Source organism: Salarias fasciatus, chromosome 4 (assembly GCF_902148845.1).
Source record: "Salarias fasciatus chromosome 4, fSalaFa1.1, whole genome shotgun sequence".
Taxonomy (NCBI): Eukaryota; Metazoa; Chordata; class Actinopteri; order Blenniiformes; family Blenniidae; genus Salarias; species Salarias fasciatus.
In genome coordinates, this window is record NC_043748.1 from 283,212 (window position 1) to 295,306 (window position 12,095).

A 12,095-nucleotide genomic window follows, 5' to 3' on the forward strand; every position below is an offset into this window, starting at 1 on the left:
TTCAGCGGCTTTCAAACTGAAAATTTAACCAGTTTCACTAAGGATTACAATTTAGATCATTAGCAGGGAACAGTACGTTTCACCAAACAAATATAGCAAGACTTTTAATGGTCAGGGGGAACGTCCACGTGAATGCACAGGGCAACATGCAAACTCCACAATGCATGTAATCAGTCTGTAGGGATGGAAATGATGATACAGAGTCTTTATCGGCTGAAAAGTATTCTTTATTTCTAAGTTTAAGTTTGTTTGTTTTTTTGTTTTGTTTTGTTTTTTTGTTTGTTTTTTTTCAGTGTAAACACTTGATGAAAACTGGTATTGTTTTCTTTTTGTGTGTGAAAGGATAGTTTGAAATATTTTTGGAAGACCTGAGCCAAAATTTTGCATTTAAATCTAAATTAAACAGATTTTTGGAACAGAGGGATGGAATAGTGACTTGCTTCTTGACCTGGTGCTGCAGTTAAAAAAAAAATATATATATATATATATATATATATATATATATATATATATATATATATATATATATATATATATATATATATATATATTCCCGTTTTGTGGAAATATCTTTAAGAAAGTGGAAAACTTTACAGTGAAATATTTGAAAGTAACACTTAGGTTTCTTATTCTCTTGAGGGCAACAGATTTCTCCCAGGGATGAACAAGCTTTTCTATTCTTTTCTATTCTGTTGTTCTATCAGTTGCTGTTCTGGAGATCTGCAACTGAAAGTAAGAAGTTCCCTGGAGGTATAAAACGTGTTATTGTTTGGTCATCAGTGGGAATTTAAGAGTTAACAGTTAATCTTTAGGTTTCGCTTTCCTGATAGAAGGACAGGGCCCCTTTAGGGGGGTGAGAGGGTGCCGTGCAGGAGGGCACACAAACCAGGCTGGGCTAAATAGTTTAGTTTAACTGTAACTCTCTAACTAATTGAGCGAATTATTACAAGATACACATCAACAATGTCAGTAATTCATCCATATGTTGATGAAGTGATTTTTGAAGTCGGGTTTGTTTTGAAGCGTTTACTGTCGCTGCATGAGAGCTCCGGCGTCGTTGCTCCCGGTCCTCCTCCTGATGCCCCCACCCTCCTGGCAGCGTTTTCGGTTTCCTTCTCCACTCTTTATAACAAGCTGAAGTCCTCTGAACCGGGCAGACGGCAGAGGCAGGCTGTGAAGGCTCCTCCACAGCTCGCAGGTGAGTGAAAAATCCTGAAATCCGCTCTGATTCGTCTCTGATCCAGAAAAGAGAAAAAAACACAAGTCAGACCAAAAGCTCGTCTCTGTCAGCAGCGTGAACAAACTCATGTCTGCTTTCCCTCCAGTCTGACAGGAGGTGTTCAGTTCTACATGCTGCACAGTGAGGCTTTCATACAGGAGGTGAGAGTTAGTGTCTGTGTGCTGGAGACGGACTGAGGAGGGTTAAACTCTTCATATTAATACAGATGTCACTGCAGTTAAAACCCAACCAGATGTCACGCATGCTTCTATAATAGGTAATGTTGCAGAGGTTCAGATTTCTGAGCATATTTACAGTCTACAGGTGAGAAAAACAGCAAGATTGTGGTTGAAAATGTCAGAAAACATCAAGTCAAATGAAAAGAAGTCAGTTTTCGGTGATATAGACGAGTAACTTCTGGAAGACTGTCAGCATCAAGGTGGAAACACTAAATATTGGTTAATTAGATTCACAGATTTCCTCAGGTGCATGTTTTTTTTAAGGTAAAACTGTTTCAAGTTGAATTTTGTTGATTAGGGTTAGGGTTGGGTGATGATTGTGTTGGGGTATGTCAGGGTTAGGGCTAGGGGTCAGGGTCAGGGTTATTGTTGTGTTAGGGTTAGGGTTGTGTGCAGGTTAGGTTTGTGTTGGGGTGGGGGTTAGAGTTAGGGTTTGAGACTGTCATAGTTCCTCAAGATCCTAAAGTCCTTCAGAAATATCTGGACTGATTTACATGCACAACCAGGAGTGTGCGTCACAGGAATCAGTGTGGATTTGACAGTAAAATAAACTTTTCTGCAGTGAGGATTGTTCTCAGTCTAGTATTAAAACCTTTCTAAGTCATTGTAATGACTTAGGAATAAATGTACGGTAACACTTTATTTGAAGCCCCCCTGTATAACACGTTAGAAGTACATTTATAAAGCATTATAATGCCATTGTAACACGTGTAGCTATAGTAATAAACATTCATAGATGATCACAATGCCAGGACCGAACCCTAACCCTAATCCTATGCTGTATAGTGAGTTATAAGCATTGTGATCATCATCTGCCATCTTCAGATTCTGTCAAAGGTTTTGGTAACACTTAACTTGAAGCACCCCTGTATAACACATAAGTACATTATAGCACTGTATAACTATAGTTATAAACACTCATGAATGATCACAATGTTTTATAACATCAGGACCAAACCACAACCCTAACCCTGAACCTATGCTGTATAGTGGGTTATTTATGAGTGTTTATAACTACTTATAATGTGTTATACAGGGTGCTTCAAGTAAAGTGTTACCAAATGTACCATCATGACACCCTGGTTTTGTAAATATTTATACTGTAAAAATGGGAATTTCTTGTGTAACAGTTGATTTGTTAATGAATGTAATGTATGCAGTGTTTTGTGAAATTTACCATGTGCATGTGCTTTTTAAGTTGTAAAAATGATTTGTTCCATGTATATAAAGTGTCGAATATGAAAAAAAAATCAATTTTTTCCCACTTGTGTTTAGTTTTTCTTTGTATTTTATTTGCATTTGTATGTCCAGTGAGTTCATGTAGTATGTGAAAATGAATGATTGTAGAATCGAACAGGTGAGGATTTGTTTTCTTTCTCAGTCTCCATGTTTCGCTACATTCTCTCTTCTGACGTCTGTTCTCTCTCCCTAAAATTAGATTTCTCCCATGTTAAAGATAAAAATGGAACCATAATCAGGACATGATGAAACAAATGAAGTGATCACTAAAGTCTGTTTATTTTATCCAACTTCTTTTTATTGTTATTACACTGGAAGAAAGCTCGACATGGAGGATTTAAAGCTCTACAAATACCAGGAGGAAGTGGTAGAAAGAGCCCTCCAGGGAGAAAACATCATTATCTGGCTCCCAACTGGAAGTGGGAAGACCCGCGCTGCTGTGCACGTGGCCCAGAAACACCTGGAGAACACCCCCAACGCCAAGGTGGTGCTTCTGGTGAACACGGTAAAGAGAAGCAGAAAGAAAGGAATCATCTCCTCACAGTCTGATCAAATCAGAGCTCTGACTGAATTTTTCTCCCGGCAGGTTCACCTCGTTAACCAACACTACGCCCGAGAGTTCGAACCCCACCTGGGGCGTAAATACGCCATTCTGCCGGTGAGCGGCGACACCGATGAGAAGGATTACTTTGGCATCGCGACGCGTGACAAACACGTGGTCATCTGCACGGCGCAGATCTTGTACAACGCCATGATCAACCAGGACGACGCGAAACACGCCGAGCTGTCAGGTGAGTGCACGTGAGCGTGAACCCACCCCCCCCCAGACCGTGTTGCCGTGCGCGCCGCCATCACCTTCCTCTGCTCACAGATATCACTCTGCTGATCATCGACGAGTGTCACCACACCCAGAAGGAGACGGTGTACAACAAGATCATGAGACGCTACGTGGAGAAGAAGCTGAGACGAGACGGGCGGCTGCCGCAGATCCTGGGCCTCACGGCCTCGCCGGGGGCCGGCGGCGCCAGGACCCTGGAGAAGGCCGTGGACCACGTCCTGGAGGTCAGTGTGTCACATGTCACCAACGTGGACTCCTGCAGCTCTTTGTCGACGTACCGCGCTTCGCCCCGACAGATCTGCGCCAACCTGGACTCGGCCATCGTCTCCCCCGTAAAGCAAGTGACTGAACTGAAGCAGACGGTCCTGAGGCCTCAGAAGATCTACGACATCGTGGAGAAAAGAGCTGAGGTGAGCAGCAGCCAAGACAAGCAGGTCGAGCTTCACTCAACCGCCCTACGTCTGTATGAAACAGTCCGACCTCGATCATCCAGATCTGCACTGTGTGTTACCTGATAACCATTTATAGTCAGGCGACTCAGACATGGTCCCAGATTTTTCAAAATAAAGCTTTATGTATTGTTTTTATTAGGGATGTGCGAGTACCGACACCAGGTATCGGTGTCGGGCCGATACTGGCCTCATTTCAAAGTATGGAGTACTCGTGAAGGCTACCGATACCAGCCGCCGATACTCACGGCAAGAAAATCCCAGCCGTAGTAAGCCCTCCTCACCAGCAGATGGCGGTAGTGCAACCGAATGGGATGCAAGCTGCCATTAAACATGAAAGAGGAAGAAGCCCTGCTCTCCGGGAGGTGGCGCTGACAGGCGCTGAGTGCTACAGTGTAGCGGATTGACTTCTCCACAGTGTTGCCAGGTGTACGCTGTACGATCAATAATCCCAAAAAAGGCCAAATATACGATAATTTGACCATTTCCGTGAAAGTGTGGTTGTAATTGGTTGTAATCAGCCTGTCGCAGCTGTCTGTCGGATTTTTTTTTTTTGTGAACCCTGAAGGCATCTCTTTCCTGGTGACAAGTTTCAAGCCAATCGTGCTTTTCTAAATGTGAGCTCGCCAAACAAGTTTGTTTATGAACATCGAACGATGTTTATATGTGTTGGCATTTGATAGCGTCCTGTACGTCCAGCTGCCTTGTTCTATGTGGGGTTTTTTTTCTGCACCAAAATTACTAGATCGCTCAACAGATTGATTTGATCCCAAGCAGTGCTTTGTACGGTTTGAAAATTGAGTAAAGGGACATTATGTGAAAATCAGCTTATTTTGCTTGCCTAAAACAGATTCATGCCTCTGGTATTGTATATAGAGGGATATTTTGCCCCAAAATTATTTAATATAACACAGCAGAGTCAGATTTACAACATTTGAACACAACCAGTACTTTATACCACTTGAAAAATGAGTACAAACATTACAATGTCAAAATCAGCTTATTTTGCTTGACAAAAACTGATTCCGCCTACCGGAAATCACTTTCTGGCAAAAGTTTTTGCACGACACAGGCACTTTTAAGTTTGTATAAGTGTAGTTTTTGTTTATTTTATGAACTGTTTTTTTATTTGAGGACAGAGACAATGTTGTTTCACTGAAAATAAAATTTCAGTACGTGAAGCCAGATCTTTATTTCCTTGTCAGTTATCATGAAAACTATTTACCTTTTAAACCTGGTGCTATGTCTATTTCCTGACATTAGGTGGCCTCCAGGCCTCATTAGTTCCCACCCGTCATTGTTTATGGGGGACACATTCGCCTAATGCAACTGTGGAGCTGCTGATGAATCCATTCAGACGTTCTTTGATCCGTTCCATACTGACGCAAAGCCGTGAGTGTCTGTTAGACACTATTCAACACTAGAGTGACTATAGCGCATCAATAGACTTGTTTAGTTTGATCATGACGGGTGTACGATAATTTTCCTCAAAATACGATAATTTTATGTCTCTAGTTTGATAATCTTACATTTCCCACCTGGCAACACGCGTCACGTCCAGAGCAGATACAATAGGAATGAATCCAGAACGGCTGCTCGTCTCACCAAAACTTCGCCGATGTGGGAATTAATTTATATAAGCGAAAACGAGCCGAGCTTTGCAGAATGCAAACTCTGCAATGCTAAACTTGCTGGAGGAGGTGCGCGATCTTGTTCATTTACCACGAGTAATTTGTTGAAACACCTCAGAGCGAAGCATGTTGACGAGAGGCTGATGAGAGTCTGACGCTGTTGTGCTGGAAAAAAAAAAACTCCTGCAGCCAACTCGGCGGCAAACTCTGCAGAAGACCGAGAAACTGAAGAGCACCGATCCGAGAGCAGCACAAATAACACGAGCAACTCTTAGAGCAACTCTTAAAACTCAGGGGTTGTTCTATCTTTGACTTTAGCTCATAAAAAAAACATCATTAAAATGAGTACATTTAAAAACTTTAGTTCATGTAAAGAGTAAAGCTCAGAGAAAACTGTTTTATCTTGCACTTTAGTTCATTTAAAAAATGTTAAAATAAGTTCATTTAAAAAAGTGTATAATTTAGAGTTGTTCATTTACATCTTGTACTTCAGTTCATTAAAAAAAACTTAAAACTCAGAGAAATTGTTTTCTCTTGCACTTAATTTCATTCAAAAGAGTGTAAAACTCAGAGTTGTTTGTTTTATTTTTCAGACTATTATTTTGGACTTAAACATAGTGGCTGTGCTGCCTTTTTTTTAGAAATAAAAGTCATTTTTCAAAAATGATCTGTCATTGCATCATTTTAAATTTTGTGTATCAAAAGTATCGGTATGAGTATCGGTATCGGTGAGTACTGAAGATGAAGTACTCGTACTTGGTATCGGTTTGAAAAAAAAGTGGTATCGAACATCCCTACTTTTTATAAATTCTTTTTTCAATATTGACAGTATACTAACATCAGGGTAAGTATCGCATCAGGTCGTTATTCGCAGTCAAAAGCACGATCGAGACATTTCTAAACGTAAGACTTTCAAAATAAGAAATCTGTCTCATATAGCCAATATACGGTCATGGGGCTAATGTCAACCAATAATAACCATTAAAGCAAAGACTCACATGCCATTCACTGCAACCACTTGGACTCTGGGAATAAACTGTAGTTTATGATCCACACACACACGGAGAACATGCAAACTGCACTCAGAAAGGTCTCGAACCTTCTTGCTTTGAGGCGAGGGCCCTAACCACTGCACCACCGTGTGCCGTCCAGGATAATTTCACATGGATTAAATGTCTCCATGGGACAAATACAAAGCTAATCTCTTCTAGGATCCATTTGGAGACCACTTGAAAAGGATGATGCAGCACATCCATGAGTTCATGGACCCTCCTCCGGACTTCAGGCCCAGAGAGTTCGGCACGCAGGAGTACGAAGCCGACGTGGTCGAACTGAAGAAGCGAGGTAATCGCCGCTCGTTGTCCTGTAACACCAGTTTTTCAGGAGGTTGCTGAAAGGATTCACAGTTGCAGTTGAGTATGAATCAAACATTTGGAGAAAGACTGTGCATTATCTGCGTCTCTCACCAGGAATAAGCGAGAAGAGCAGAGGGTTGACACAGTGTGCCGTCCACCTCAGAGAGTACAATGATGCCTTGCTCATCAACGACACCCTGCGCATGATTGACGCATACCGCTCGCTGGAGGAATTCTACAAATTGAAGTACGAATCGGCGATTGATGCAACCGATGACTTCCTGTTGGGACTGTTCATTGGTAAGAATCCTGAGTGTGGCACTCTCCTGAATGTCCCCATCAGGTTTTGGTCGTAGATCTCAGTGATTCCATTAATGTCTCTGTGACACAGAGAATCGTGCCGAGCTGAAGGAAGTGGCACTGATTTCTCGCTTCGAGAACCCAAAGATGGCCCAGCTTGAGAGCACTCTGCTGAAGCAGTTTGGATCAGGCGTGCCGTCAAAGGGGATCGTCTTCTCCAAAACCCGAAAAAGCACCCACTACCTGCAGGACTGGGTCCAGGGAAACCCCGCCCTGCAAGACGCTGGCGTCAGGTCAGCCGTCCTCACCGGGGCAGGAAATGGTTCCCTCATGACTCAGGTGTGCTGTCAAACTCTTTTCAAGAGCAGCTTCCTGATCTTCCTCCTCCTCCTACTGATTCACACGTTTGTCTTTCAGAGCCAGCAGAAAGCCACAATCGAAGATTTCCGCAGGAACAGGGTCAATCTCCTGATCTCCACCAGCGTGGCCGAAGAGGGCCTCGACATCCCTGAGTGCAACCTGGTGGTACGCTACGGGCTGCTCACTAATGAAATTGCCCAGCTGCAGGCCATCGGACGGGCCCGCGCGAAAGACAGCCACTACTCAGTGGTCGCCCAGCAAGGGGGGCGCGAAGTTCACAGGGAGCGCATCAATGAATACCTGGAGGGGCTCACCAGAGAAGCCGTCACTGAGGTCCAGGCTATGGATCGCCGGGAGTTTCGCCTAAAGGTACAAACCGTCTGCCTTTGTCTTTGTCCTTTAAACTGAAACTGCAGTATGAAGATGGATGAATGGAGACAGCCCTGGTCTGATTCATGAATTGGACTTGATGTTTCAATCACTGAGTTTCAGCATCCTTCTTGCCAGAGACTGATTTCGATCGTGATAACAGACTGAGGCCAACCTTGACACATCTTCAGTTGTGTACCTCAACTTTATTGAGTGTTTCGGCCATTTATCACAATACACTCTCTGTTGAGGAAGGCCCACCACAGGCTGATCAAACCTGGGTGTGTGTCGACAGGTTGGTTCCTCCTTCTGTCTCCTTTGGGCCCAGACAGGATCCTTCCTCTTCATCCACAGCTCGGTGACTGCTTCTTTCTGCTGTATTGGCCAGGGCTTTGATGCCTTTTCTCTGTATTGACCCACTAATTCCAAAATCTTTGAGGAGTTTTATGATGGAATGGCCTACGAAGCCTCTGCCGCCTACTTCATATGGCCACACCTCAGCCTTCCAACCTCTTGCTGCAGCTTCAGCCACTAGATCAGCATAACAAAGCTTTTTCCGTTCAAAGCCCCCCCCCATGGCATCCTCCCAGGGGGCGGTGAGCTCTATGAGTAAGACGTGCTGCCAGGACTTTAACCAGAAGACCAAATCTGGTCGTAGGTTGGTTGCTGCAATCTCAGATGGAAATATGAGACAGTGGTCCAAGTCAACGCACATTTCCCAGTCTCTTCCTCCCTGTAGTTGTCTGAGCTCAGGAGGGCAGGAGTTTGGTGTCTGTTTCTCTCCCTCCCGTTCAAACGGTATGGTCTGCTTGCACTGGTCCTGGGGGTGGAGAGGCCTGGTGTTGATGGCTACTCTTTTGGCCTCTAGCTCCAATGCTAAGCACCTTAAAACTTGGTTATGCTGCCAGGTATACCTGCCCCGACTCAGACTGGCCTTGCACCCTACCAAGATGTGCTTGGCTGAAGCTGGTACTGAACACAGGGGGCAGGCTGCATCTTGGCCCATCCAGAGATGTAAGTTGGTGGGAGTCCTTTGTCACCAGGAGTCGGCGTTCTGCAGGGTTAGCCTTTTGCCATGTCGCTCTTGATCCCCCCGGGCCAAAGCCCCCTCTGCATTTTTGGACATGGCCCACAATTTCTCCACGCTGGAGGGCGGATTTTGCATCAGCCCCTGCAACAGCTGGAGTCCATGTTCTCCCTGTGGCCAGAGTTGGTGCAACTGCCCTTACTACAGGGTCCCGAGATTCTATGAGTGTCATCTCTAGTCTTGTTTTAGCACTCTTATGTTCTTCGACCAGACTGGAAATGGGCAATGCCAGGGCTCCCCTCCCATACAGCCCAGTGCTACCCAGGCACCTTGGCAGCCCAAGCCACTTCCTCACCTGAGCGTTCACCACTTTTCAAGCCATTTGGCCTGCGACAGAATCAATTCATACATGGCAATTGGCCACATAAGTCGGGGCAGTAAGCCAAATTGGAAGCACCAGAGCTTCAGCTTTCCAGGCAGGGCAGTGCTCTCAATCTGCTTCAGGCCCCTTATTGTGTTCTTCCTGAGCTCCTGCACTTGCTGAGTGTCTTTGAGTTCAGCATTGTACCACCTTCCTTTTGATAGGCTTCTCTTGCACCGTTAGTATTGCTTCTCCCTTGATGCTGAAACTCTCATCAGAGAGCCGACCTTTCGTGATGGGAATGCTGCGGGATTTGCTGGGTTTGATTTCCGTCCTGGTCGATGTGATGTTTTCTGACTTGGAGCTTGTTCAAGAGCCGTTTGGTGCATGCTTTCATAGCTGTTAATGTAGTCATGTCATCCATAAACACTCTTACTGGAGGAAGTCGGAGTCCACTGTCCAATCGCTGACCTCCAACCACCAATCGACCTCCAATCGCCATGGTGAAGGCCACTGGTGAGATGGTACACCCTGCCATGATGCCTTTCTCCAACAGCTGCCATCCAGTACAGCCAACCGGCATCATCGCACACAACTGGACGTCTTGAAAGCATGCCTTGACCAGCCTTGTGATACTCTCCGTGACATTGAAAAACTTGCATGCCTCCTAGAGCATCTCATGGGGTTCGGAGCTGAAAGCATTAGCAAGGTCAAGGAATACAACATAGAGATTGTTCTTATCCCTCTTGGCACTCTGAATCTGATGCCAGATGATATTTGGCATGTTCCATACAGCCTGAGAAGCCACTTTTTCCTACTTTCTGGGCCACCAAGAATATCTTTCCCTCAACATTTAGGAGATTGATTTGCCAAAATTGATTTATGGTAGAGGAGTTTTTCTTCTTCTTTGGGTATTAATATTCCTCCGGCTCTTTGCCATGTTTTAGGCACTTAACATTAACTATTGGATTTTCTGTCTCCAGTTAGCAGAGGTTCAAAGGGAAGCGCTCATTTCCAGTGAACTGAAAGACAAACTCATAGCAGAGAAGAAGAGTCGTAACGCTGCCTCCAACATCCGTCTCTTGTGCCAAAACTGCTTCACGCCCGTCGCCAACGCTAACGACATCCGAGTCATCGACAACACTCACCACGTCAACGTCAGTCTCAAATTCAAGTGAGTCTACCCTCCTGGAGAATCCCCATTCTGCAGTACAGACGTTTGATATGCCTCACTGTTGACGGGCCTGTCTGTGTCCTCAGGGAACACTACAAACTGGGCCATCTGGTGACTTTGCCGAAGAAGTTCGAGGACTGGGAGCCCGGCTGCACAATCAAGTGTAACCACGACAACTGCAACATGGTACCCGGTTCCCTCTGTTCAGAATCAACACAGTGTCTGCTGTTTGAATGTGCTGCATTCTGACTGTTCTTCCCCCGTGAACTGACAGGATTGGGGATATGAGATCAACTACAAGAAGAAGGCTCTGCTGCCCAACCTGTGCATTAAAAAATTTGTGGTGGAGACTCCAGATGGTCGCAGGCCTGTGAAGAAGTGGAAGAACGTTCCTTTCACTGTGAAGGACTTCAGCTTTGAAGAATACTGCCAGGAACACTTCTCAGATCTGTTTGATTGAGGTGCCTTTGTGATCTATCACTGCTCACTTTTAAAGCATTTTAAACAATCATGTTTCTGTCACTGATAAAATATGAACTCTGTCTTTTTAAAGCTGCACTCTGCTCATGCTTATTCTTTACGTTTGAGCCTGTTTCTCTGTTACTTTGTTTACTTCCTCAGTTTTATGACACATCAACGGTAATGAATAATGAAATGAGTGTTTACAGTGGATGTGGCACACTTGTGGGGTTGGGTTATTGTTTATGAATATGAAATAATGTATTTCAGATGTATGTTTTTATGGGGTATTTATGAGTGGATTTTTTTTCTTTATTGATTAATAAAAACTAATTTCAAAAATGTTTACATCTCATGGAATAATTTGAAAGTCATACAGTGTACAGGCCACTGGGTGTCAGTGTTGGTTAGAAATACAGCAGTATGGAGCGGCTCCACACTGGCACAGTTGTTTGCTGTTGCCTTGTGGAGTATCTAAATGAGTGTGAACATGTGAAAAAGAGGGGAGAGAATGATTAATCACAGGCAAACCTCACTGATGGAAACAGTTTTTTTTCCAGCTGTATTTACACAGAAGGAGCCAGATTGTGCAGCCAGTACATGTTTGCATTGCAGCATCTAGAAAAGATGGACAAAGACGTTCTTAGCTCATGGCAAAGTAATCACAACCAAACAGAATGTGAAGCTATTTCAGTAAAATCCCATTTACCAGAAGAGGCCGACTCCGGTAACTCAACACTTTTTTTTTAATGCAGAAACACTCGAAGAGAAGAGCCGACGCCACTAATCTCCAAAGTCCCTCATACCACAGGTGCTAAACTGAACCAGCCCCCAACAAGAAGATCAGTGCAGAAGCTTTGCCGTTCAGCAATATGTCAATACAGGCAGGATATCAGTGTTCAGGGTGTGGCAGGTGAGGGATGAATCAGAAGGATTAAAGTGCAGCTGTGCAGAGAGAAAGCTACACCAGGAGGAGGAGGAGGAGGCTCTGCTTGTCAGGTGAAGATAGCTGTCTAATCCAGGGACCGGTGAAGGGAAGCAGGCCCGGGTGGAGGACTACACCTCAAAACAAGGA

General features: G+C 44.4%; 1 protein-coding gene across 3 annotated transcripts; it reads left to right on the forward strand.

Moving 5' to 3' along the window:
• Positions 1–1,112: 1,112 nt before the first annotated feature.
• Positions 1,113–11,358, forward strand: dhx58 (DEXH (Asp-Glu-X-His) box polypeptide 58). Of its 3 annotated transcripts, none has more exons than XM_030090314.1 (12): positions 1,113–1,198; positions 3,016–3,202; positions 3,284–3,488; positions 3,569–3,759; positions 3,832–3,945; positions 6,827–6,959; positions 7,085–7,270; positions 7,362–7,609; positions 7,688–7,999; positions 10,371–10,561; positions 10,648–10,747; positions 10,836–11,021. In XM_030090314.1, exons 2-12 carry the CDS (start codon positions 3,026–3,028, stop codon positions 11,019–11,021), a joined length of 2,043 nt encoding a protein of 680 aa, XP_029946174.1. In that variant the 5' UTR covers positions 1,113–1,198; positions 3,016–3,025. The 3 variants fall into 3 exon arrangements, with proteins under 3 accessions (XP_029946174.1, XP_029946173.1, XP_029946172.1); XM_030090313.1 differs by having other exon boundaries at positions 1,131–1,198; positions 3,010–3,202; XM_030090312.1 differs by lacking the exon at positions 1,113–1,198 and adding an exon at positions 1,336–1,380 and having other exon boundaries at positions 3,020–3,202; positions 10,836–11,358.
• Positions 11,359–12,095: the final 737 nt, after the last annotated feature.

Coding starts and splice junctions, on each gene's coding strand:
- dhx58 (XM_030090312.1), top strand. CDS start 1,351: ATGCTGCACAGTGAGGCTTTCATACAGGAG. Junction 3,760..3,831: donor CCGTGGACCACGTCCTGGAG/GTCAGTGTGTCA, acceptor TCGCCCCGACAG/ATCTGCGCCAACCTGGACTC. Junction 7,610..7,687: donor ATGGTTCCCTCATGACTCAG/GTGTGCTGTCAA, acceptor TTTGTCTTTCAG/AGCCAGCAGAAAGCCACAAT.